Genomic DNA, 27,700 nt, shown 5'->3' with positions numbered 1-27,700 from the left:
AAAATATAATCTCTCTCTCACTGGTAAAATTAACCTAGCCTAAAAATTCTAGACTGTTCATGTCTTTGACAGTGGGCAAACTTACAAAATCAGCAAGGGATCAAATACTTATTTCCTTCACTGTATATCAGATATGTGCCAGTACATTAGCCTGTGGACAGATAGCACACAGGCAGTTGTTAGGACATACTTGGGTATGTCCTAACAACATGAAATATGGTAAGACAGCCCTGGGGTCCGTCAATAGACCCTGGGCTGTCTGCCCATATATGGTATGGCCCTCTATCGCGTCACAGGAATTCCCTGTGACGCGATCCAGGGGCATCCCCCTTCTCATTTTCTCCTGAATGCTGCAGTCAGCTGTGATCGCAGCATTCAGGGGAATAACGGCGGGGATGAGAGGTTTCTCTGATCTCCGCCGTTATAGAGCGGGGCTGCAGCTGTGTAATACAGCCATTGCCCCGCTCCTGACAGGAAGTGCACGCGCGGTCAGCATGAGGAGGTGCGGCCGGCGCTGCACTAATGAGCGGCAGTTCAGGCACTGAAGACAGAACATGGGGGTGTTTTGTAGAGCGCCCACCATGTTCTGTCTTCAGTGCCGCCGCTCATTAGTGCAGCGCTGGCAACATCGCATCATCCTGACCCCGCAAACTTATGACTCAGGAGCGGGGCTGTGGCTGAATTACACAGCCGCAGCCGAGCTCCCATACATTCATTTATTACTATACTGAGCTGTGCGGCTGCGCAGCTCAGTATCGAAATACAGGAAATAGCGGTATCGAACCGTTTAGGGATGCACAGTATCGAAGTTTCGATGCACCGTGCATCCCTAAACTACACGACATGGAAGGTTTAGAGTAATGAATATGGACCAAAAATTCTCAAATTTTTCCACCTTCAATAGGTGATGCTTGGAGTACCAGTTAAAACATCACATAAGTCAGGGTCAGCCAATGTCTACACAAAAGATCTTTGACCTGCTGAGAACAAGCATCATATGTACCAATACATCTGATGTTGGAGGTACTCTTTAGAATTTTTGAATTGTCTGGTAGGACCGTTTAACAGATTCATTCTGTCTGTTGCCTTGGCACAGGCTCGGTGTAAGCTCTTTTTGGGGTAGCCCCATGCCCTAAATGTACTGTATAAAGTATCGCATTCTTTTTGGAAAGTGAAATTAGAGCAATTTCTCTTGGCTCGTAAATACTGGCCTATAGGGATTTCCTTCTTCAATGTTGAAGGGTGATAGCTGTCCCAATGTAAAAAGCTGTTAGTGGCAGTAGATTTCTGTAAAATGTCAGTAAGGACACTGCCACCAGGGTCCAAAGATATTTTTAAATCAAGGAAATTTATTTCAGTTTCGTGTATTTCGTGAGTGAATTTCATACCGATAGTGTTATTATTGAGAACCATAAGAATATCTAAAAATAGGTTCTTGTCTCCATCCCATATAATTAGAATGTCATCAATGTAACGACCCCAAAACAAAATGTGACAAGTATAAAAAAAAGTTAATCATCTGAAAAGACGTGAATGTTTTCCCACCACCCCAAAAATAAATTAGCATAAATGGGGGCACAAACTGTGCCCATGGCAGTGCCTTTAACCCTTTCAGGACCAAGCTCATTTTGGCCCTTGAGGACTAGCCCCATTTTTTCAAATCAGACATGTCATTTTATGTGGTAATAACTCTGGAATGCTTTTGCCTATCCAAGCGATTCCGAGATTGTTTTCTCGTGGCATATTGTACTTTATGTTAGTGGAAAAATGTGGTCAATCAATTCATTGCTTATTTGTGAAAAACACTTAAATTTAAAGAAAATTTGCAAAAATTATGATTTTTCTAATTTTAAATGTATCTACTTGTAAAACAGATAGTAATACCACGTAAAATTGTTGCTAATTAACATCCCCCATATGTCTACTTTATATTTGCATTGTTTTTTTGAACATTAAATTTTTCTAGAACCTTACAAGGCTTAGAACTTTAGCAGCAATTTGACATTTTCAAGAAAATTTAAAAAGGCTATTTTTCAAGGTCCAGTTCAGTTCTCAAGTGGCTTTGAGGGCCTGATGTACTAGATAGACCCTATAAATCACCCCATTTTAAAAACTCCACCCCTCAAAGTATTCAAAGCTGCATTCAGAAAGTGTTAACCATTTAGGCGTCTCACAGGAATTAAAGCAATGTAGAGGTGAAATTTACAAATTTATTTTTTTTGCCGGAATTCATTTGTAATAAAAAAAAAATTCTGTAACACAAGGTTTTACCAGAGAAACGCAACTCAATATTTATTGCCCAGATTCTGCAGTTTTTAGAAATATCCCACATGTGGCCCTGGTGTGGTAATGGACAAGCACTGGCCTCAGGAGTAGCAACTAGAGGATTTTGGGGCCTCTTTTTTTTAGAATATATTTTAGGCACCATGTCCCGTTTGAAGAGGTCTTGTGATACCAAAATAGTGGAAATTCCCCAAAAGTGACATTGTTTTGGAAACTACACAACTCAAGGAATTTATCTAGGAGTATAGTGGGCATCTTGACCCCACAGTTCTTTTGCTATATTTATTGGAGTTTGTCTGTGAAAATGAAAATCTACTTTTTTTCTAAAAAAATATATCATTTTTTTTTTTTTACAAGGAATATAGAATAAAAAGCACCCCAAAACTTGTAAAGCTATTTCTTCAGATTACAGAAATACCCCATATGTGGTAATAAATTGCTGTTTGGAAACACGGCAGAGCTCAGAAGGGAGGGAGCGGCATTTGGCTTTTGGAGCGCAGATTTTGCTTGGTAGTAGTTCGGTTCTGGGTTTTGCTGGTATTTCAGTTTATAATGTGGAGGCATATGTAAGCTGGGCAGAGTACATCAGTGCATAATAAGAGGGTATAATAATCCGGCAAATAAATAATAATTCATAGATATGTGGCCGGTGTCGCACTGATAAATGGTGCCAAATCTTATCCGCTTTTGGAACGCTCTACAAAATTTCCGTCGCTATATTCTGAGCACCAGAACTTTAGTTTTTCTCCACCGGAGCTGTGCGAGGGCTTAATTGTTCCGTTACAATCTGTAGTTTTCATTGGTACAATTTTAGGGTACATCACGTTTTATTCGATTTTTTGGTAAGCAAAGTGACAAAAAAACCACACATTTTGACAATGTTTTTTGTCCTTTTTTTTTTTTTTTTTTTATAGTGTTCACCATGTGCTTTAAGTGACATTTTACTTTATTCTGCGGGTCGATACGATTATGGCGATACCATATGTATACAGTTTTATTTTAGGTTTTGTGGAGTTTGCGCAATAAAATCACTTTTCTATAAAATTATTTATTTTTGTGTCACCATATTCTGAGAGCCATAACTTTTTTATTTTACAGACAGCTGTGTAAGTGCTTGTTTTTTGCAGGATAGGTTGTAGTTTTTATTGGTACTGTTTTGGGGTACATGCGACTTTCTGATCACTTTTTATTCTATATTTTGGGAAGGGTGATGACCAAATTTTTTTTAATAAACAGTGTTCAAAAAGTCATAAGTACCCCAGAACAGTACCAATAGAAACTACAGTTAGTCACACAAAAAACAAACCCTCCCACAGCGATATGAACTTAAAAAAAAAAAAAAAGTTATGCGGTCAGAAAATGGCAACACTAAAATATGATTTTTGTAGAAAAAAGTATTTTTATTGTGGGAAAGTAGTAAAATGTAAATCTATAAATTTGGTTTCGTTGTAATTGCATCGACCCATAGAATAAAGTTTAACACTGCACGGTGAACACTGTAGAAAAGAAAAATTAACTGTGCTAGAATTGCTGTTTTTAGGTTCTCATCTCCCCAAAAAATGGAGGGGAAATATAAAAAAAAAAAAAAAAAAAAAAAAATCGCATGTACCCCAAAATCGAACCAATACAAATACAGCACATTCCACAAAAAACAAGCCCTCACACAGCTCCCTCAACAGAAAAATAAAACGTTATGACTCAAAACACAAAATCGACACGATGCTAAATGACGGCCCCGACTTTTTTTTTTAGGTCCACTAGTTTTTCACTAAAAACCCCAGATCGTCATTTGCTAGACCCCACAGGTGGACCGCATAGATGCAGCGGAGATGAGGAAACTTTAGGGCCTTGTGCTGCTTATAGGGCTAGTGAAGAAGTCAAAGATTAGGCAATACTGGAGTGCAGATATTTTGTATAATACCCTAAAAACACGGCCTGTGCATAAAGGATTGGTTCAAAGTGTACCACATCAATCCATGGATTATTAAATTTATTATTCATTCACCCAGTTATTACATCATCCTATTATGCCCTGATGTACTCCACACAGCTTACATATGCCCCCACATTAGAAACTGAAATACCAGTAAAACCCCAAAAAACTACCACCAAGCAAAATCTGCGCTACAAAAGCAAAATGGCACTCCTTCTGAGCCCGGAGGTGTGCCCAAACAGCAATTTATGACCACATATGGGTTATTCCTGTACTCTGGAGAACCCACTTCCTTTATGGGGTCTCCCCCCCCCCCCCATTGGTTACAAGCTGGGCACAGCAAATTGGGCACTGAAATGGCATCTGTGGAAAATGGCAATTTTCAATGTGCAACATCTATGGTGTGCTAATTTTTGCAAAACAATTGTGGGGTCAAAAATGTTCACTACACTTCTAGATTAATTCCTTGAGGGATGTAGCATCCAAAATGGGATAATTTTTGGGGGGTTTCCACTGTACTGGTACCTTAGCTCAATGCAACATGGTGTCAGAAAACTAATCTTGTTAAATCTCACTCCAAAAACCAAATGACGCTGCTTCCCTGTAGAGCCTTGCTGTGTGTCTAAATAGCAGTTTACGACCACAAATGGGGTATTGCCTTACTGGGGAGAAATTGCGTGACAAATTTTGGGGTGTCTTTTCTCCTGTATTTCTTGAAAAAAATGAAAAATGTTGAGCCAATACGTCATAGAAAAAAAAATGATTTAAATTTTCATGGTCCAATTCTAATAAAATCTATAAAACACTTGTGGGGTCAAAATATTCACTACAACCCTAATTTAATTCCTTGAGGGGTAAAGTCTAGAAAATGGGGTCATATTGGGGAATTCCTACTGTAATAGTACCTCAGGCAGCTTTGCACATGCCGCCCAGAAACCAATTTTGCAAAATATGTGCTTAGAAAGTCAAATGGCGCTCCTTCCCTTCGGAGTACTGCCGTGTGTCTAATCAGCAGTTCGCGATAGCATATGGGGTATTGCTGTACTCACAACATGCTTTACAAAGGTTGAGGTGCTTTCCTCCTATAGTCCTTGTGAAAATGCTAAATTTTGAGCTAGAACTACATCTTATTGGAAAAACAATATATATTTTTTTATTTTCACATCCTATTTCTAACAAATTCAGCAAAAACCTGTGGGGTCAAGATGCTCACTACACCCCTAGATTAATTCCTCAAGGGGTGCAGTCTACCAAATGGAGTCACATTTCAGGGGTTTTTACTGTACTGGTAACTCAGGGCTCTATAAAATGCAACATGGCGCCCAGGAATCAATCCAGCAAAATCTGTGCTCCAAAAGGTGCTCCTTCCGTTCTGCTGTATCCAAACATGTTATGACCACATATGGGGTATTTCCCTACTCTGAAGAAGTTGCTTTACTAATGTTGGGGTGCTTTTTCTCGTTTATTTGTTGAGAAAATTAAAAATCTATGAAACACCTGTGGGGTCAAAATGCTTACTACAGCCCTAGATTAATTCCTCAAGGGGTGTAGTTTTGTAAATGGAGTGACTTTTGGGGAGTTTCTACTGTACTGGTACCTTAGAGGCTTTGCAAAAGCGACATGGTGCAGACAAACCAAGCCAGCAAAATCTGCGCTCCAAAAGCCAAAATGGCGCTCCTTTCCTTCTGAGCATTCATACAGTAGTTTATTTCCGTACTCTAGAGAAGTTGCTTTACAAATGTTGGGGTGCTTTTTCTCCTTTATTTGAAGAGAAAATGAAACTTTTTGAGATAAAGCTATGTCTTAGTGGAAAAAAAATATTACATTTTTCATTTTCACTGCCCAAAAATGCTCACTACACCCCTAGATGAATTCCTTATGGGGTTTAGTTTCCAAAATGGGGTCTTTTTTTAGGAGTTTTCTTTGTTTTGGCACCACAAGACCTATTCTAACCTGACATGGTGCCTAAAATATAACCGAATTTAAAAAATCCACTAGATGCACCTTTGCTCCTGAGGCCTGTTTTTCAGTCCAGTAGCACACTAGGGCCACATGTGGGATCTTTCTAAAAACTGCAGAAACCGGGCAATAAATATGGATTTACGTTTTTCTGGTTCCACTTTGTTTCAATTCCTGTGATACGCCTAAAGGGTTAAGAAACTTTCTAAATGCTGTTTTGAATACTTTGAGGGGGTGCAGTTTTTAAAACTGGGTGATTTTCCAAAATATAGGCCCCTCAAAGCTACTTCAGAACTGAACTGGACCCTATAAAAATAGGCTTTTGAAATTTTCTTGAAAATGTGAGAAATTGCTGCTAAACTTAAAGCCTTAATAAGCCTTGTAACGTCCTAGAAAAATAAAATGTTAAAAAAATTCATGCCAACATAAAAGCAGACATATGGGATAAGTGAACTAGTAATTATTTTGTGTGGTATTACCATCTGTCTTACAAGCAGATACATTCAAGTTTAGAAAAATGCAGATATTTGCAATGTTTCTCAAATTTTAGCCCTGACATTTAGTACAATTTGTCAAAAGAAAACAATCTCAGAATCGCTTGGCTAGGTGAAAGCTTTCCAAAGTTATTACCACAAAGTGACACGTCAGATTTGAAAAAAATGGGGATCTGTCATTTAACACCTTCCTGTCACAGCCACTTTTGGACTAAAGGGGTTTTCCACGTTCTGACAACGGATGACCTATCCACCAGATAGGTTATCAGTATATGATAAGTGCAGATCCGACACCCAGACCCCGCACCGATCAACTGATCCAGCTGCCTCCGGGCACCAGATGTTTTGAACGGTATGCAGTAGTTGGAGCTGGAAGCAGATGGCTCCGACCACTACATAGACTCACGTGAATAGGAGCAGAGCTGCAGTACTGCAGCTCGGCCGCTATTCTTTGACTGGAGCCATCTGCATCCGGCAATACCTATGGGTGTCGGACCCGCACCAATCATATACCGATAACCTATCCGGTGGATAGAGAAAGAATATATTACAGAAAGTTCGCTCACCGCGTTTCCAATGCGTTTCCAGTGCAAGTTGATTTTGTTCAAATGCTGCAGGTGCTTGAAAATACCCCCAACGCAGTCCTGTGTCGACAGCAGGTACACAAGGTAATGAAAGTGAAAAATGATGGTGTAAAAGTTAAATGGTTTATTTGGTCATGTTAAAACAAAAGATTTAAAAAAAAAATCCGGGACCGTGGATAGGTAATCAGAATGTGGAAAACCCCTTTTTCAGATTTTAATTTTCGTTTTTTCCTCCCCACCTTCCAAAAGCCATAACATCTCCATTTTTCCGTCGATATAGGACTATGAGGGCTTGATTTTTGCGGGACGAGTTGTAGTACCATTTATTTTGCCATATAATGTACTAGGAAGTGGGAAAAAAAATAAGATTTCCACAGAAAATGAAAAAAAACCCAGATTCCTCCATTTATTTTGCGCGCCATTTTTACGGACTTCACTGTGCAATTAAAACATGTTCATTTTATTCTGTGGGTCAATACGATTACGCCGATACCAAATATATATATAGTTTTTTCTATATTTTACTACTTTTACAAGTAAAAACCTAAGTGTAAAAAAGAAAATTTATTTTGTGTCGCCAAATTCCGAGAGCCATAACTTTTTTATTTTTCCGTCGATTAAGGCGGGATTCACACGACCGGGTCCCACCCGAGCGTCGGCCGGTAAAATCAGCCACTTTGCCCGGCCGGTTTGCATAAAGTTTTGCATCCGTTCCGGGCCGGGCAGATCTGGACAGTGACATCAGCGGCAACTCCTGAAGGGGAATCCCCATGTGTTCGGGGATTCCGCTTCAGGAGTTTCCCCTGATGTCACTGCCCAGATATGGACAGAGACATCAAGCGCTCTGTCCAGGAGCAGAATCACCGAAAACACGAGGATTCCGCTCCTTCAAGGAGCTAAAGTGCGGCTAGCACATAGAGCGGGGAGATACCTCCCCGCTCTGCTATAGTGGCGTCGCTACAGTAGTAGCAGCCGCAGCAGCAGCAGCTGCTAGCGGCGCCATCGAAGGTGTCGCCGGGCCAGGGCGCTTTTAAAACAAGCAGGGGAAGGGAGCCAGCGCTGCGCTCCCTTCCACCTGCTGTACACCCCGGCCCTGCCACACAGTGTACAGCCATTCGTCTGAATGGCATCAACTCCTCCTCCTCACATGCACTCTGCGCTGTGAGGAGGAGGAGATAGAGCGCAAGCGCCGGAAAACCCGGCCATCACTCGGGACACATCCCGGTGATGGCCGTGTATTACCCGGCCCCATAGACTTCTATGGGAGCCGGGCGGCCGGGTACCCGGCCGAAAATAGAGCATGTCCTATTTTTTGACGACCGGTTTTCCCGGCCGTCAAAAAAATCGGTCGTATGAATAGACCCATTAGGGGTCGATTATTCCTAATGCAGCCGGGTGCCGGCCGATTTATGAACGGCCGGCACCTGGCCGGGAAACCCTGCCGTGTGAATGAGGCCTAAGTGGTATGAGGGCTTATTTTGAATACCATTTTTGTGTACATGCAACGGTTTGATCACTTCTCATTTTTTTTGTGGGTGACTAGGTGACCAAAAAATAGAGATTCTGGCATTTACAATTTTTTTTTCTTACGGCGCTCACCGTGCGGGTTAAATAATGATATATTGTAATAGTACAGACTTTTACGGACGCGGCGATACCAATTATGTTTATTTTTTTATTTTTTTTTATTATGCTCTAGGGGGAAAATGGGGGTTTTTTGAAATTTTATTTTTTTTACACAAAAAAAAAAAAAAAAAACAAAAAAAAAAAAACTTCAACCAGTGATCGTTAGATCGCTTGCACGATATACTGCAATACTAATGTATTGCAGTATATCGTGATTCTGACAGGAATCTATTAAGCCCTGCCGGCTTGATAGGTATACAAAGATGGCGGACCTGGGGGCCTTCATTAGGCTCCCAGGCAGCCATAGCAACCATCACCCCCCCCCCACCCCCCCGCGATTGCATTGCGGGGGGCACGATGAGCTGTTAGAGAGGGGCGACCCCCTCTAACGATTTAAATGCTGCGGTCGTTATTGACCACAGCATTTAACGAGTTAAACGAGCGGGATCGCACTCGAGCGCGATACCGCTCGTTACTTTGAAGTGTCGGCTGTAACAAACAGCCGACACCGGCATTGTATGGAGCAGGTTCACTCCGTGAGCCCGCTCCATACTTCCCCTACCCGACTTTGGCGTATGGATACGTCAAATGTCGGGAAGGGGTTAAATGACCAAGCCTATTTTGGCATTAATGACTAATTAATGTAATAACTCAATTACATCCTAATGATGCCAGTGTGTTTCCCCCTGCATACATTCCAAGAACAGAAGATTTAGAGCAGGGGCTCTCAAAATTGGCTGGGTAAATGGGCCGCACATAGGAAAGAAAAAAAAAGTGAAGTTGACGGGCCGCATTACATTCAAATTTGATAAAACACAAAAAGTATTGTTAATCAGTTAGTTATTTGAACTACTATAACAATACTACATTACTATAATACCACCGCTAGGTTTAAATTTTCCAGTTTACGTGCTTATTTTAACAATCCAGTTTAAAGGCAATGTGTTGCCAGAAAAACATGTTTTTTTTTTTAAATTAAACATTTAGTGTGTAGGTGATTAAACATTGTTCAAATTTTTTTTATTTTTTTCACGAGTCAGGAAATATTATAAATTGGATTCAATTGGATTCAAATTTATAGTATTTACCATTTCTGGTCACTAGATGGAGCCATTCCCAAAAGAATGTGGTAAAGCAACCACATAGCTTTTCTGCTGCAAAATTGGGTAAAAAGCCCTCGCTCTAGTGAGCTCTCAGCATCCCCACCCTCCTTTATCCTGGCTAGTGCCGGGATAAACGAGGGGTTTGAACGGTGTAACCTCCTACACTGTGTGTCGCCATTTTTTGAGCTAACACACAGTGTAGTAGGTTTACATACAGTAGTAAACACACACAAACACGAACATACATTGAAATCTCTTACCTGCTCCTGCCGCCGCGGCTCCCTCCGGCCCGTCCGCTCCGTCTGCTGCCGCTGGTCCAAGTGCACAAGTCCGGAAGCCGCGACCGGAAGTAGTAATATTACTGTCCGGCCGCGACTTCCGGTCCACAGGAAAATGGCGCCGGACGGCGCCAATTTCAAATTGGACTGTGTGGGAGCGGCGCATGCGCAGTTCCCACACAGACGCCGTACACACAAGTGAATGGGACGGGAGCCGTTCGCAGTCCCTATGGGACTGTGGCTGCCGTATTCCATGTCTGTATGTGTCGTTAATCGACACACACAGAAATGGAACAAAAAATGGCAGCCCCCATAGGGAAGAAAAAGTGTAAAAATAAGAAAAAGTAAAACACAAACACACAAATAAATATAAACGTTTTTAATAAAGCACTAACATCTTGAACATATGAAATTTTTTTTTGTGATGACACTGTTCCTTTAAGTGTCGCTAAATGCAGTCCAGCCGCACAGTTGGCAGCCACAAGAATATCTAGATTGGGCAGCCCCTTCTTAGATAGTGCCACACTCTTCTTTGGGATGCCTTCTCTGGGGAAGCCCCTGACATCATGGTACATATGGACAGTGAATTCAGGGGCTCCTCCAGCAGAGGAATCCCTGGCCAAAGCGTAGGCAATGCTCTGGCTGCAGATTCCACTCAGAGTGACCCCCCAATAGAGCCATCTACAGGGATGGAGGGAGGGTGTAGAGCTGTCAAACTTGCTGGGCGGTGCACTATCTTTACACAGGGCTGTGTGACGGAATGAAAGAGCGCTGGCACGCTCCTCCTTCAGACTGCTCCCTCCTCTCCCAAGGGGGCTACAAAGCCCCGCGGGCCGCAGATGACAGTATCAGAGGCCGCATGCAGCCCGCGTGTTTGAGACCCCCGATTTAGAAGATGCATTTTCCATTTTTAATGGCTTCTTTATGAAAAGGGATTTTCTGGTTGACACTAACCATTCAATCCATCATGTTTTTAGCTAATAAATCCAAACTCACTACTAGTACTTGCTTTACTTTATAAAGCATTCGTCACGATTTAATCTTTTAAATCTAAGTAGTCAACATTCCAACATGAGACCCCTCTACACTTCTGACTGCCCAGGAGGTATCAAGCTCTCGCTTCCATACAGACAACCTTTCAAGCTGTTTATTAGATGCCCCTAAATTAAGGGGTCTTTCTGGCGAAAAATGTTCTTTAAAAAGGTTTACCAGCAATGCAACAATTTCAATGAAATAAACACTTTTATTTCTGGAGATTTGATGTTAATCTTGTAAAAAAGAACAAAGCTCAATATTTTTAAATATCCTATGTAAAAATCTTTCAATATACAGAATATCAAATTATATATTACAAAAATCTGTTGAATATATATGTTCAAAATAACATATTACATAAATGAACCGAGATTATATTACAAAATTTGTTGATTAAATAACTGCTTATATATAAATACAAATCTAGGAGTTGTAATTGTCTAAGCTGTACTTGCATAGTGATGAGGTAATGAAAGGACAGAAGATATGCTCCACAACATTTAAAGTAGTTCTTAAAGAGGCTCTGTCACCAGATTCTGCAACCCCTATCTCCTATAGCAGCAGATAGGCGCTGCAATGTAGATTACAGTAACGTTTTAATTTTTTAAAAAACGAGCATTTTTGGCCAAGTTATGACCATTTTTGTATTTATGCAAATGAGGCTTGCAAAAGTACAACTGGGCGTGTTGGAAAGTAAAAGTCCAAGTGGGCGTGTATTATGTGCGTATATCGGGGCGTTTTTACTACTTTTACTAACTGGGCGTTCTGACGAGAAGTATCATCCACTTCTCTTCAGAACGCCCAGCTTCTGGCAGTGCAGACACAGCGTGTTCTCGAGAGATCACGCTGTGACGTCACTCACAGGTCCTGCATCGTGTCAGACGAGCGAGGACACATCGGCACCAGAGGCTACAGTTGATTCTGCAGCAGCATCGGCGTTAGCAGGTAAGTCGATGTAGCTACTTACCTGCAAACGCTGATGCTGCTGCAGAATCAATCTGGTGACAGAGCGTCTGACACGATGCAGGACCTGTGAGTGACGTCACAGCGTGATCTCTCGACAACACGCTGTGTCTGCACTGCCAGAAGCTGGGCGATCTGAAGAGAAGTGGATGATACTTCTCGTCAGAACGCCCAGCTAGTAAAAACGCCCCGATGTACGCACATAATACACGCCCAGTTGTACTTTTACTTTTCAACACGCCCAGTTGTACTTTTGCAAGTCTCATTTGCATAAATACAAAAATGGTCATAACTTGGCCAAAAATGCTCGTTTTTTTAAAATAAAAACGTTACTGTAATCTACATTGCAGTGCTTATCTGCTGCAATAGATATATAGATTTAGATATCCACAATTAAACCAAGGTATATTCAATGAAACCAAACTATATTCTGTTTATATTAACCTAGAGGTGGAAAGTACTGTTTTAGTCAAAGTTTCACATTACAGGAAAACGCTTGTGACACTCGAGTTTCCCCATTAGAGGTATTATATTCATTAGGGAATCCTTCAGACTCCTTAATGAATACTTTCTGAACGTGCAGTACTTGCACAGCAGGACCGGAATACATTTTAGCAGCTGTCTAGCAACTTGGAGAGGTGGACCATGCTGGTGATCTGGTGAAATTGCCGGTAGTGCACAGCATCACCAGCACTTTGCCGTTTTCTGTTGCACAGTACGTGGGCGCTTGTCCCTATAGATGGTTTTCTTGAATTACTACACTTAGAACGGTTGTAAGGATTTCCATCCACAGGTTTGAATTAGCATTCAGCTACAATCACTAATAGGTGACTGAGATATTACAGGAGAATTTCAAAAACCACTGATCTTTAAAGGAAAGTGCAAAGTGTATATCCAAAACCATTTTTTCTTTATTTTTTTTACAATGCTAAATTTAAAGGGTTGTTACCAACACAGACTTTTATAGCATATCCACTGGCCACCAATTTACATCACTTCGTGAATATGAACTTAAATTTATAGTGTGTCGGTGAGGCTTATATGCAGATGAAATAGTACTGAAGTTGTAAGATTGGGAACTGCATATAATAAATACTTTCACAGCCCCTAACTACCTTCGAAAATCGGAAAAGAAAAAGGTAAGAATTGTGCTTAATACTTACATAAACAGAATTCATTCGTAGTATGGGCAATGAACACTGCCCTAATGATTTCTCATTGGATTTCTTATAGCCTTGTATGTATTTTGCATACGTAGGTAAGGGCCCTCGAGTCTTTTGATTTTGGATTTAGCACCTAATCCTGTATATCAAGGTCATTTTTATTCCGCTGGGCAAGATTCCATTTTATGAAACATTTGCACAGAGGACAAACACACACACAGTTTGTGTTCTAGGGCATTGGAATTTCTCATTGTGAGAAAACATAAAACTATCCAGACATTCAGAATCTACTCACATTCTTAGCCGTTGAGACATTCACTACTGCACAGGACACATGAAATACCTGAGTGTGTGAAATACTAAATGGTTTCTCATCTGTTAAAGGAAAACAGCAAATCTGCAAATCGTGTGTTAGCTTGTGCAACTCCACTGTCAACAAATCTTTTAGATAGATTAAATGAAGTTCTTGGTCATCTCACTTCCATTATGATTTGCTTAGGACCTCGGTTACTCTTGCCGCAGAAAGACACAAAGTGTGCAGTTTTTCTAAATGTCATTTTGGAAGGAGTGATCATATTCTCGCTCTTCATTCTTAAATCCTTTGTCCTTTTATTCAACAAAAGATTTTGAGACTTCACTGTAGTACTCGTCTGGGTCTGATCCACAAGTCTCTTCTTTCAAGTAGATTGTGATTAAAAAATAAATAATTGAACAATCTTCTGAACTCGTCACCTCAAGTATCTTGAGATCTGCAGATGAAACCAACATTATAACATAGACCCCAAAATCTACAGGGACAAATAAAGTATGATAAAACATTTTTTTAAATGGGCTATAAATAAAAAAACATTTTCCCCCAATATGATCAATAATAAACCATTTTAATGGCACAGATCAGCAAGGTTAAAGTGTATCATGCATTTCTTATGAATAAAAAACTAAAAACAGGCAGCATTCACCTGGTGTCTTCTGCCTGTGAGAGATTAGACTAGCTAAAACCTTATGAGAATAGGGTAGAGTCACAGATTTTTTGTTTTTTCTTCATCATGCCTTAAAGGAACAGTGTCATCACAAAAAAAATTTTCATATGTTCAAGATGTTAGTGCTTTATTAAAAACGTTTATATTTGTGTGTTTGTGTTTTACTTTTTCTTATTTTTACACTTTTTCTTCCCTATGGGGGCTGCCATTTTTTGTTCCATTTCTGTGTGTGTCGATTAACGACACATACAGACATGGAATACGGCAGCCACAGTCCCATAGGGACTGCGAACGGCTCCCGTCCCATTCACTTGTGTGTACGGCGTCTGTGTGGGAACTGCGCATGCGCCGCTCCCACACAGTCCAATTTGAAATTGGCGCCGTCCGGCGCCATTTTCCTGTGGACCGGAAGTCGCGGCCGGACAGTAATATTACTACTTCCGGTCGCGGCTTCCGGACTTGTGCACTTGGACCAGCGGCAGCAGACGGAGCGGACGGGCCGGAGGGAGCCGCGGCGGCAGGAGCAGGTAAGAGATTTCAATGTATGTTCGTGTTTGTGTGTGTTTACTACTGTATGTAAACCTACTACACTGTGTGTTAGCTCAAAAAATGGCGACACACAGTGTAGGAGGTTACACCGTTCAAACCCCTCGTTTATCCCGGCACTAGCCAGGATAAAGGAGGGGGGGATGCTGAGAGCTCACTAGAGCGAGGGCTTTTTACCCAATTTTGCAGCAGAAAAGCTATGTGGTTGCTTTACCACATGCTTTTGGGAATGGCTCCATCTAGTGACCAGAAATGGTAAATACTATAAATTTGAATCCAATTGAATCCAATTTATAATATTTCCTGACTCGTGAAAAAAATAAAAAAAATTTGAACAATGTTTAATCACCCACACACTAAATGTTTAATTTAAAAAAAAACAACATGTTTTTCTGGCAACACATTGCCTTTAACACTATTATCGTATGTCTTTGCTCTTCCTTTTCTCATTATTATGTAAAGTTTGTGTCTAATTGTTCTTTATCTCGAGAGGTTACGTATATGCATTGATTATCTGAATGGAACAATGTTAAATTTATCAACCTATGCACTTTAACCCCTTCCCGACCACCCCACATAGATTAACAGGCTGCAGCACTGGTCTTTGTGCCTGCAGCCCGTTAATCTACGTGTGCTCCTAACAGAGCACACAGTCACTCCTCGCAGCCTTAGTACTGGGGGAAAACATTGGGTCAGATCAAAGCCGTGATCCCCGCCGATTAACCCCTTAAATGCGGCAGATCAATAGTGACTGCCACATTTAAATTGTTATAGCAACATCGGCACAACGCGGCGCGATTGCGGGGGCCGATTGTTGCTATGGAAACCGGAAGCCTAACATCTATGGAAGGCGATTAGGTCCTGCCAGAGGCAGGAACGAATATGCCCCCTGTCAGGGTGAAACGGACAGGTATAATACCCTGCAATACAGAAGCATTGCAGGGTATTATAACAACGATTCGACAGTTGAATCTTCAAGTCCCCAGAGGGACTAAAGAAAAAAAAATAATTTCCAAAAGTAAAAAAGTTACATTTCAAAATAAAATTTAAAGTTGCCCTTTTTCCCTTATAAAGTCCTTTATTATCATTAAAAAAAAAAAGATGAATAAAAAAAATAAACTATGCATAATTGGTATCGCCATGACCATAACGGCCTGAACTATAAAAATATAATGTAATTTATCCCGCATGGTGACCAGCATAAAAAAATAAACAAAAACGATACCGGAAGCGCTATTTTTAGTCACTTCAGCTCCTAAAAAATTGAATAAATAGGGATCAAAAAGTTGCATGTACCCAAAAATGGTAGCAATAAAAACTACAATTTGTTCTGCAAAAAACAAGCCCTAACGCAGTTTTCTTGATGGAAAAATAAAAAAAGTTGTGTCTCTTAGATTACGGCGACACAAAAACAAAATAATTTTTATAAAACCGCGATTTTATCGTGCAAACACCGTAAAACATAAAAAAAAAAAAACTAATATATATATATATATATATATATATAGTATCGCCGTAATCGCATCGACTCATAGAATAAATGAAATATGTAATTTATAGCGCACGGTAAACGCTGTAAAAAAAAAACAATAAAAAAAACAATAGAAGTTTTCACGGCCAAATTACTCTAAATTCAGCAAAAAACCTATGGGATCTAAATGCTCCCAATACCCCTAGATAAATTCTTTTTAGGGCTGTAGTTTACCAAATGGGGTCACTTGTGGGGGGTGTCCACTGTTTTGGTCCCTCAGGGGCTTTGCAAATGCGACATGACACCCAAAAACCAATCCAGCAAACTTGAGCTCCAAAAGCCAAATAGCGCTCATTCCCTTCTGAGCCCTGCCATGTGTCCAAACAGCTGTTTAATACCACATATGGGGTATTGCTATAATCAGGAGAAACTGCCTTACAAATCTTGGGGCGCTTTTTCTTCTTTATTCCTTGTAAAAATTGAAAACTTCTAAGTTTTATTGGAAAAACTTTAGATTTTAATTTTTACGGACTAATTCCACTAAATTCAGCAAAAAAAACAAAACTTGTGGGGTTAAAATGCTCACTATACCCCTTGATGAATTCTTTGAGGGGTGTAGTTTGCCAAATAATGTCTTTTGGGGGATTTCCACTGTTTTGGCACCACAAGACTTCTTCAAACCTGACATGGTGCCTAAAACATATTCTAATAAAAAGGAGGCCCCAAAATCCACTAGGTGCGCCTTTGCTTCTGAGGCCGATGCTTCAGTCCATGTGGGATATTTCTAAAAACTGCAGAATCTGGGCAATAAATATTGAGTTGCGTTTCTCTGTTTAAACCTTTTGTGTAACGGAAAAAAAAAACCTGAATAAAATGGATTTTCTGACCAAAAAAAATAAAATAAATTTGTACATTTCCCCTCTACTTTGCTTTAAAGGGGTTGTCCAAGATATATTTTTACAGTCAATTTAAACCCACAATGCACATATTTACAGTTGAATAATATACTTACCTGTGCAATCTTGCTTCTGTTCTCCTCTCTGGCTGCTCTTTTCTTCGGATGTCACTTTTTCATCCTCCTCCACTGTCGTGTCGTATCCCGATCACATGGTCTCGCCCCAGAGAGACCTCGGATGGGATACGACACGTCACTGGTGACGTGTCGTTTCTGCAGGTGCTGGTTGATTACTGCCTGCCCAGCCTATGCAGCTTTTCACTGTGAGCGCGCCTATGCGTGTTCACAGTGAAAAAGGACCTAGCCCAGTCTACGAGGTACAGTGGCAGCATCTGTACTTTTAGTTCTTATGCTGCCAAAGCCTACACATAGTAGGCTTTGATAGGGGATTATATAACACGCAACACACGGGTCGCATACAGCCCTTGAGGCGGTTATCTGCGGCCCGCGGGACACCGTTGCTCCCTAGGACCGAGCAGGCACAAGGAGGAGCCGCACTACGCTAGTATAGGCTCTGCTCCGATGTCAGGCGAGTCCCGGAGCAGAGCCTATAATAGTACACTGTATAAGATCTTCTGGGGTCCTGTATCTAAGCCTACATTGTTAGGCTTAGATACAGGGTCTAACAAACAGGCTTACATACAGACTCCATGTGTGACACTAACACAATGTAGGCTTAGATACAGGACCCCAGACGACATTCTTTTTATTCCTTTATAAGATTAGTGTTTTGGGGCCCTGTATCTAAGCCGAACATGTGGTATTGTTAGATACATGGCCCATGTGTGACACGGTCTGCTTGGGTAATGTATCTAAAGGCTACCTTGTGGTAGGCTTAGATACGTGGTCTAACAGACAGTATCACACATGAGCAGTGTATCTAAGCATCCCTCGTTTTTTAGTTTTCTTAGTTATGTGTTTTTTTTACAGGTTGGGTCCTTGGTACTACATCAAGTTCAAGGACTACTTCAATGACACCTTTTTTATTTTGAATAAAATCATTAACCAGTGTTGTGTGTTTTATTTTATTTCATTACAATATTTTTTCTATGTCCTCATTTATTTAAAAATTTATTACTAGTGCATTATTAATGGCCACTGTCTAAAAGCGTCCATTAGTAAGGCTTCATGCACACGAGCGTGTGTAATTTCCACGCGTGAAAAACTTGCGTCAATCCCGTCTGTGTGTTATGCATCAGTGTGCTTTTCGATTGTCATGCGTTATTCATACACTCACAAAGCCAGCCCATTTTTTTCTTCTTTTTTCCACTGAATTGATGCGCAAATCACACACGCATTGACTTCAATGTGAGTGTAGGTGCATGATAACGCACCAATAGAGGATAAGCAGTATGTTTCACGCAGCGGACACTCGCTGCGTGAAAAGTCACACGTGTGAACGGCCCCATTGAAATAAATGGGTCGCGTGTGTTGTGCGTTTTTTCTACGCACAGCACACGGACGTGATTCACGCTTGTGTAAATCGTGCCTAAGGCCCCATTCACACGAGGGTGAATCTCGTCCGTGTGCTGATCGTGTGCGCCTCGCACAGACCTATGTTAGTCTATGGGGCCGTGCAGACTGTCCGTGAGTTTCACGCAGCGTGTGTCCGCTGCGTACAATTCAGGGCATGTCCTATATTTGTGCGTTGTTCGCGCATCATGCACCCATTGAAGTCAATGGGTGTGTGCAAATCACGCGCAGCACACGGAAGCACTTCCGTGTGACGCGCGTAATTGGCGCAACAGCAGTGAAAAGTATGAATGAAAACAGAAAAGCACCACGTGTTTTCTGTTTACAAACATACAAACAGAGTGTCATCATGATGGCGGCTGCGCGAAAAGCACGCAGCCGCGCATCATATGATGCTGCCACACGGAGCTGTTGAGTACCTTTAGCGCGCAAAACGCAGTGTTTTTTGCGCACGCAAAAGGCACACGCTGGTGTAAATCCGGCCTCAGACAGTGTGCAGGGAGGGAGCTGTCTGCCTGTAATTTGAGCAGGGAAGGACACGGTGACCATAGAGGGTAGCAGTAAGGGATGTAAACAAACAGCAAGAGATGTAAACAGACAGAAAAAGCAGCAGTGACGATGGAAATCAAACAGAAACCGGTTAGAAGTTTAATAGGGGGTATTAGGGAAGCCAAACCAAGGCTGGGGGACACTTTTTAGAATTATTTTTTTCCTGGACAACCCCTTTAATTCCTGTGAAACACCTAAAGGGTTAAGAGACTTTCTAAGTGCTATTTTGAAAACTTTGAGGGGTGCAGTTTTTAACCCCTTCCCTCTTTAGACACTTTTGACCTTCCTGACAGAGCCTCATTTTTCAAATCTGACATGTGTCACTTTATGTGGTAATAACTCCGGAATGCTTTCACCTATGCAAGCGATTCTGAGAATGGTTTCTCGTGACACATTGCACTTTAAGTTACTGGCAAAATGTGCTCAATATGTTCAGTATTTAATTGTGAAAAACACCAAAAATTAGCGAAAAATTGTAAAAATTAGTATTTTTCTCAATTTAAATGTATCTGCTTGTAACACAGGCAGTTATATCACACAAAATTGTTGCTAATTAACATCCCCCATATGTCGACTTTAGATTGGCATCGTTTTTTGAACGTCCTTTTATTTTTCTATGACATCACAAGGCTTAGAACTTTAGCAGCAATTTCTCACATTTTTCAAGAAAATTTCAAAAGGCTATTTTTACAGGGGCCAGTTCGGTTGTGAAGTGGTTTTGAGGGCCTTATATATTAGAAACCCCCAAAAAGTCACCCCATTTTAAAAACTTCACCCCTCAAAGTATTCAAAACAGCATTTAGAAAATGTCTTAACCCTTTACACATTTCACAGGAATTAAAGCAAAGTAGAGGTGAAATGTACAAATGTAATATTTTTTTGCAGAAATAAATTTTTAATACAATTTTTTTTTATAAAACAGAAGGTTTTACCAGAGAAATGCAACTCATTATTTGTTGCCCAGTTTCTGCAGTTTTAGGAAATATCCCACATGTGGCCGTAGCGTGCTACTGGAATGAAGCACCAGCCTCAGAAGCAAAGGAACACCTAGTGAATTTTGCAGCCTTATTTTTATTACAATATATTTTAGGCACCATGTCAGGTTTGAAGGGCTCTTGCGGTGCCAAAACAGTAAAAATCCCCCAAAAGTGACCCCATCTGGGAAACTACACACCTCAAGGAAATTATCTAGGGGTATAGTGAGCATTTTGACCACACAGGTTTTTTACAGAAATTATTGGAAGTAGGCCGTGAAAATTAAAATCGACATTTCTTCAAAGAAAATGTAGGTTTAGTGATTTTTTTTCTCATTTCCACAAGGACTAAAAGAGAAAAAGCACCGCAAAATTTGTAAAGCAATTTCTCCCGAGTAAAACAATACCCCACATGTGGTAATACACGGCTGTTTGGACACACGGCAGGGCTTAGAAGGGAAAGAGCGCCATTTGGCTTTTGGAGTTCACATTTAGCAGGAATGGTTTGCGGAGGCCATGTCACATTTACAAAGCCCCTGAGGGGACAAAACAGTGGAAACCCCCCACAAGTGACCGCATTTTGGAAACTACACCAATTGAGGAAATTATCTAGGGGTATAGTGAGTGTTTTGACCCCACAGGTTTTTTGCATAAATTATTGGAAGTAGGCCCTGAAAATTACAATCTACATTTTTTCAAAGAAAATGTAGGTTTAGCTATTTTTTTCTCATTTCCACAAGGACTGAAGGAGAAAAAGCACCGTAAAATTTGTAAAGCAATTTCTCCCGAGTAAAACAATACACCACATGTGGTAATAAACGGATGTTTGGACACACGGCAGGGCTTAGAACGGAAAGAGCACTATTTGGCTTTTTGAGATCACATTTAGCAGGAATGGTTTGCGGAGGCCATGTCAAATTTGCAAAGCCCCTGAGGGGACAAAACAATGAAAACGCCCAAAAAGGGACTCCATTTAGGAAACTACACCTCTTGAGGAATTCATCTAGGGGTGTAGTAAGCATTTTGACCCCACAGATGTTTCATAGAATTTATTAGAATTGGGAAGTGAAAATAAAAACAGTCCTTTTTCTTCAGTAAGACGTAGCTTTAGCGCAAATTTTTTAATTTTTTCAACAAATAAAGGAAAAAAAGAACCCAACATTTGTAAAGCAATTTCTCCAGAGTACGGCAATACCCCATATGTGGTCATAAACTGCTGTTTGGGCAAACGGCAGGGCTCAGAAGGGAAGGACCGCCATTTGGAGTGCAGATGTTGCTGGATTGGTTTCTGGGTGCCTGTGTGACCAAAACAGTGGAAACCCCCCAGAAGTGACCCAATTTTGGAAACTACACCCCTCAATGCATTTACCTAGGGGTGTAGTAAGCATTTTAACCCTGCAGGTGTTTTGTAGAAATTAGTGTGTACTCTGTGTTGCAGAGTGAAAATGGGATTTTTTCCAGAGATATGCCAATATGTGGTGCCCGGCTTGTGCCACCATAACAAGACAGCTCTCCAATTATTATGCTGGGTTTCCTGGTTTTAGAAACACCCTACATGGGGCACTAATCTTTTGCCTGGACATTCGACCAGGCTCAGGAGTGAAAGCGTACCATGTAAAATTGAGGCCTAATTTGGCAATTTACAAAGTATTGGTTCACAACTGCAGAGGCTCAGATGTGAAATAATAAAAAGAAACCCCTGAGAAGTGACCCCATTTCGATGCTACACACCTCAAGGCATTTGTTAAGGGGTGTAGTGAGCATTTTCACCCCACAGTTCTTTTCTATAAATGAATGCACTGCGGATGGTGCAAATTAAAAATGTATATTTTTCCCTAGATATGCCATTTCAGTGGCAAATATGTCATGCCCAGCTTATGACGCTGGAGACACACACCACAAAAATTGTTAAAAGTGTTCTCCCGGGTATGGAGGTGCCATATATGTGGAAGGAAACTGCCGTTTGGGCACGCTGTAGGGTTCAGATGGGAGGGAACGCCATTTGGCTTTCGGAGAGCGGATTTTGCTTGGTAGTAGTTTTTTTGGAGTATTGCTGGTGTTTCCGTTTATAATGTGGGGGTACATGTAAGCTGGGCAGAGTACCTGAGGGGCATAGTCAGGTGGGATGATAATGGGGTAAAAAAAACAATAAAATGATCCATAGATGTGTGTTACGCTGTGAAGCAATCCTTTCCGCACAGGCCGGTGTCACACTGATATATGGCGTCCTTTCTTATCCACCTGTTGTCCTGGTATAATCCGCAGGAAGAGACGGTGCCCGTATATGTTTGGGCCCTCCCTTTCCCGGTTCCCTAATTTTAGGTTCTTGATATATCGCCTCTTCAAACAGAAGAAATGTTCCCCTCGGGCTGCACAACTGCATATTTTTTATTTTCTGACTTATTGGAGCCATAACTAATTTTATTTTTTCATAGACGTAGTGGTATGAGGGCTGTTTTTTTGCGGGGTGAGCTGTAGTTATTATTGGTACCGTTTTGGGGTACATGCGACTTTATGATCACCTTTTATCCTATTTTTTGGGAGGCAAGGGAAACAAAAAAACCCGCAATTCTGGCAAAGTTTTATTTAGGTTTTTTTATACAGCGTTCACCATGCGTTATAAATTACATGTTACCTTTATTCTGCGGGTCAGTACGATTCCGGCGATACCTATTTTATAGGACTTTTTTATGTTTTACAACTTTTTGCACAATAAAACTACTTTTGTAAAAATAATGTCTTTTTTCTGTCGCCAAGTTGTGAGAACCATAACTTTTTCATTTTTTTGTCGACGGAGCTGTATGAGGGCTTGTTTTTTGCGAGACGAGCTATAGTTTTTATAGGTACCATTTTTGGATACGTGCAACTTTTTGATCACTTTTTATTCCTATATTCATAGGGCAAAGTGACCAAAAAACAGAAACTCTGGTATCGGTTTTTAAGTTTTTTTTTTTACGCTGTTCACCGCGTGCAATAAATATAATATCTTCATACCTCAGGTCGTTACGGTCGCGGCGATGCCAAATACGTATGGTTTATTATTTTTTTTCAATAATAAAGGACTTGATAAGTGTTGATAAGGGGGATTGTGTTTTATTTTATTACTTGAAACTTTTATTGTTTTCACTTTTTTTTTTACACTTTTTCTCAAGTCCCCCTAGGGGACTTGAAGATCCAGCTGTCAGATTTATTTTTTTCTAATACATTGCACTACCTACGTAGTGCAATGTATTAGATCTGTCAGTTATTCACTGACAGCAAGCCGATTAGGCTTCGCCTCCCGGCGGGGCCCAATCGGCTTCCGTAATGGCAGAGCAGGAGGCCATTGTGTCTCCTGTTGCCCGTCAGGGCTGGCCATCTGCTAGTAACCGCTACGATGCAGCAATCGCTTTCGATTGCTGCATCGAAGGGGTTAATGGCAGGGATCGGAGCTAGCTCCGGTTCCTGCCGTTACAGGTGGATGTCAGCTGTAACATACAGCTGACTTCCACCGCTGATGACGCCGGATCAGCTCCTGACCCGGCGCCATCTTGCCGGCAGGCTCCGCCGCCGGCCGGATCTTGACCGGTTTCCATGCTAGGCAGACCGGGAGGCCAGTATTAGGCCTCCGGTTGCCATTGCAGCCACCGGAACCCCGGCAATTTCATTGCTGGGGTTCCGATGAGCTGAAAACACCTTAAGTGCAGCACTCGCGTTTCAGCGCTGCACTTAAGGGGTTAACGGCGGGGATCGAAGCTAATTTCGGTCCCCGCCGTTACAGTCGGATGTCAGCTGTAAGATACAGCTGAGATCCGACGATGATGACACCGGCTCAGCTTCTGAGCCGGTGCCAAACATTAGGCGTATGGGTACGGCAAAATGCGGGAAGTCATGGCTTTCCATGACGTACCCATACGGCAAATGTCGGGAAGGGGTTAAAATTGGGTGACTTATGTCGATTTCTTATATATAAGGCCCTCAAAGCCACTTCAGAATTGAACTGGTACCTATAAAAATAGGTTTTGGAAATTTTCTTGAAAATGTGAGAAATTGCTGCTAAAGTTCGAAGCCTTGTATCGTCCTAGAAGAAAAAAAAAAAAGGTGTTCAAAAAACGATGCAAATATAAAAGTAGACATATGGGAGATGTTAATTAGTAACTATTTTGTGTGGTATTGCTATCTGTTTAAGGCCTTATTTACACGATCGTAGTTCACATCCGTCATACGCGGGTGAAAATCACGCGCGTCGCACGGACCTATGTAACGCAATGGGGACATTCAGACATTCTGTGTTTTTCACGCAGCGGACATTGTGTCCGCTGCGTGAAACTCACGACATGTCCTATACTTGAGCGTTTTTTGCTAATCACGCATCCATTGAAGTCAATGGGTGCGTGAAAATCACGCGCAGCACACGGACGCACTTCCATGTGCTGCGAGTGATTGGCGCAACAGTAGATCAAGAGATGAAGGGAAAAATAAAACCACCTCGTTCATTTCTTTTTTTAAACCACAAAACCGCGTGTCATAAGGATGGCATATGCGTGAAAAATCACACAGCCACTCAAACACGCGGAACTGCAAAACGTTCGTGTGAATTTCGCCTTACAAGCAGATACATTTCAATTTCGAAAAATGCTAATTTCTGCAAATTTTCTCTAAAGTTTGGTGTTTTTCCCAAACAAATACTGAATTTATTGATCAAATTTTTCCACTAACAAAGTACAACATGTGACGAGAAAATCTCAGAATCGCTTGAATAGGTAGAAGTATTCCCAAGTTATTACCACATAAAGTGACGCATGTCAGATTTGAAAAAATAGTCTGCGTCCATAAGGCCAAAACAGGTTCAGTCCTGAAGGGGTTAAGGGTATGTTCACACGCTTCGCAAAAAAGTTCTGAAAATACGGAGCGGTATTCAAGGATAAACCGCTCCCGGTTTTCAGCCGTTTAACCCTTTCCAGGACCAAGGGTCCTCGATGCCTCAATGACCAGCCCCATTTTTTAAAATCTGACATGTGTCATTTTATGTGGTAATAACTCTGGAATGCTTTTGCATATCCAAGCGATTCAGAGATTGTTTTCTCGTGACATATTGTACTTTATGTTAGTGGAAAAATTTGGTCAATAAATTCATACCTTATTTGTGAAAAACGCCAAAATGTAAAGAAAATGTGCAAAAATTATAATTTTTCTAATTTTAAATGTAATCTACTTGTAAAACAGATCGTAATACCACACAAAATTGTTGCTAATTAACATCCCCCGTATGTCTACTTTATATTTGCATTGTTTTTTGAACGTCCTTTTATTTTTCTAGGACGTTACAAGGCTTTAGCAGCATTTCTCATATTTTCAAGAAAATTTCAAAAGGCTATTTTGTAAAGGACCAGTTCCGTTCTGAAGTGGCTTTGAGGGCCTTATGAACTAGATAGACCCCATAAATCACCCCATTTTAAAAACTGCACCCCTCAAAGTATTCAAAACAGCATTCAGAAAGTTAATTAACCCTTTAGGCGTTTCACAGGAATTAAAGCAAAGTAGAGGTGAAATGTACGAATTATTTTTTTTTGGGTGAAATTAATTTGTAATGCATTTGTTTCTGTAACAGAATTTTTTACCAGAGACATGCAACTCAATATTTATTGCCCAGATTCTGCATGTAGCTCTAGTGTGATAATGGACTGAAGCACCAGCCTCAGAAGCAAAGGAGCACCTAGAGGATTTTGGGGTCTCCTTTTTTTAGAATATATTTTAGGCACTATGTCAGGTTTGAAGAGGTGGTGCCAAAACAGTGGAATCTCCCCAAAAGTGGTTTGGGAAACTACACACCTCAAGGAATTTAGTTAGCATCTTGACCAGACAGGTCTTTTGCTATATGTTTTGGAATATGTCTGTGAAAATGAAAATCTACTTTTTTTTCGGAAAAAATATAATGCAATTTTTAAAAAGGAATAAAGAATAATAAAGCACCCCAAAACTTGTAAAGCTATTTCTCCCGATTACGGCAATACCCCATATGTGGTAATACACTGCTGTTTGGACCCTTGGCAGAGCTCAGAAGGGAAGGAGCGCCATTTGGCTTTTGGAGCGCAGATTTTGCTTACTAGTAGTTGTTTGGGGTTTTGCTGGTATTTCAGTTTAGAATGTGGGGGCATATGTAAGCTGGGCAGAGTACATCAGGGCATAATAAGAGGGTATAATAATGGGGTAAATAAATAATTCATAGATGTGTGGCCGGTGTCGCACTGATAAATGGTGCCCAATCTTATCCGCTTTTTTGGACACTCTGCACACTTTGTCGCCAGAACTACTTTTTTTTTTTTCCTCCACCTGAGCCGTGCGAGGGCTTATTTGTTACGATACAATCTGTAGTTTTCATTGGTACCATTTTGGGTACATGTGATTTTTTGATCACTTTTTATTCGATTTTTTGGCAAGCAAAGTGACAAAAAAAAAATCATACATTTTGACAATGTTTTTGTCCTTTTTTTACAGTAATCACTGTGCGCTATAAATGACATTACTTTATTCTGCAGATCGATACGATTACGGCGATACCATATGTATTTTCGTTTTTTTTATGTTTTGTGGCGTTTGCGCAATAAAAATCACTGTTCTATAAAATTATTTATTTTTTGTGTCACCATATTCTGAGAGCCGTAATTTTTTTTATTTTTCAGTCAAAAAAACTGTGTAAGGGCTTGTTTTTTGCGGGACGGGTTGTAGTTTTTATTGGTATTATTTTGAGGTACATGCAAATTTTTGATCACTTTTTATTCTCTATTTTGGGAGGGGTGATGACAAAAAAAATAGTGATGCTAGTATTGTTTTTTAATTATTTTTTGCAGTGTTCACCGTGCGGGAAAAATAATACTATAGTTTTATAGTTGGGGGCGTTACGAACGCGGTGATACCAAATATATGTACTTTTTTAACGGTGTATTTTTTTTTTCTATAATAAAAGACTTCTTATAGGAAAAAAAGCATTTTTAGTTTTTGTAACTTAGAACTTGTTTTTACACTTTTATAAAACATTTTTATTACGTCTTTTTTTTTTACTTCAACACCTGCAGCACTGATGGCTGCTATAATACATTACACTACCTAGGTAGTGTAACGTATTATAAACGGTCAGTGTGACGCTGACAGTCACACTGACAGGAAGCCTATGAGGACCAGCCGGTCCTCATAGGCTTCCGTGAATGGCAGACCGGAGGCAGTTGTATGACCTCCGGTTTTGCCATGAAACTGACAGCAGCACCCGCAATCGGTAGTCGGGAATGTTGGTTGTAGCAACAAAACTTTCCTTGCGATCACATGATCAGGACCTAAACCAATCAGGTCCCGAT

The 27,700-nt window shown here is 40.8% G+C and overlaps 1 protein-coding gene across 3 annotated transcripts in view; it reads right to left on the bottom strand.

The window, feature by feature from the left end:
* The window catches only part of LOC142740474 (GRAM domain-containing protein 2A-like), a 190,177-nt gene that overhangs the window by 84,726 nt on the left and 77,751 nt on the right, over positions 1-27,700 (bottom strand). The window contains exon 13 of one of the 3 annotated variants that reach the window (XM_075849985.1): positions 13,150-14,170. The exons of the other annotated variants lie outside the window; for them this stretch is intronic. Within the exon in view, the coding sequence (XP_075706100.1) occupies positions 14,155-14,170 (16 nt within the window). The 3' untranslated portion in view covers positions 13,150-14,154. Of the gene's footprint in view, positions 1-13,149; positions 14,171-27,700 lie in introns of those variants that run through there. 3 annotated transcript variants of the gene reach the window in all.

This window comes from Rhinoderma darwinii, chromosome 1 (genome assembly GCF_050947455.1).
Source record: "Rhinoderma darwinii isolate aRhiDar2 chromosome 1, aRhiDar2.hap1, whole genome shotgun sequence".
NCBI classification, from domain to species: Eukaryota; Metazoa; Chordata; class Amphibia; order Anura; family Rhinodermatidae; genus Rhinoderma; species Rhinoderma darwinii.
The sequence above is the reverse complement of the archived record's forward strand: the minus strand, read 5'-3'. Positions and strand labels throughout refer to the sequence as shown.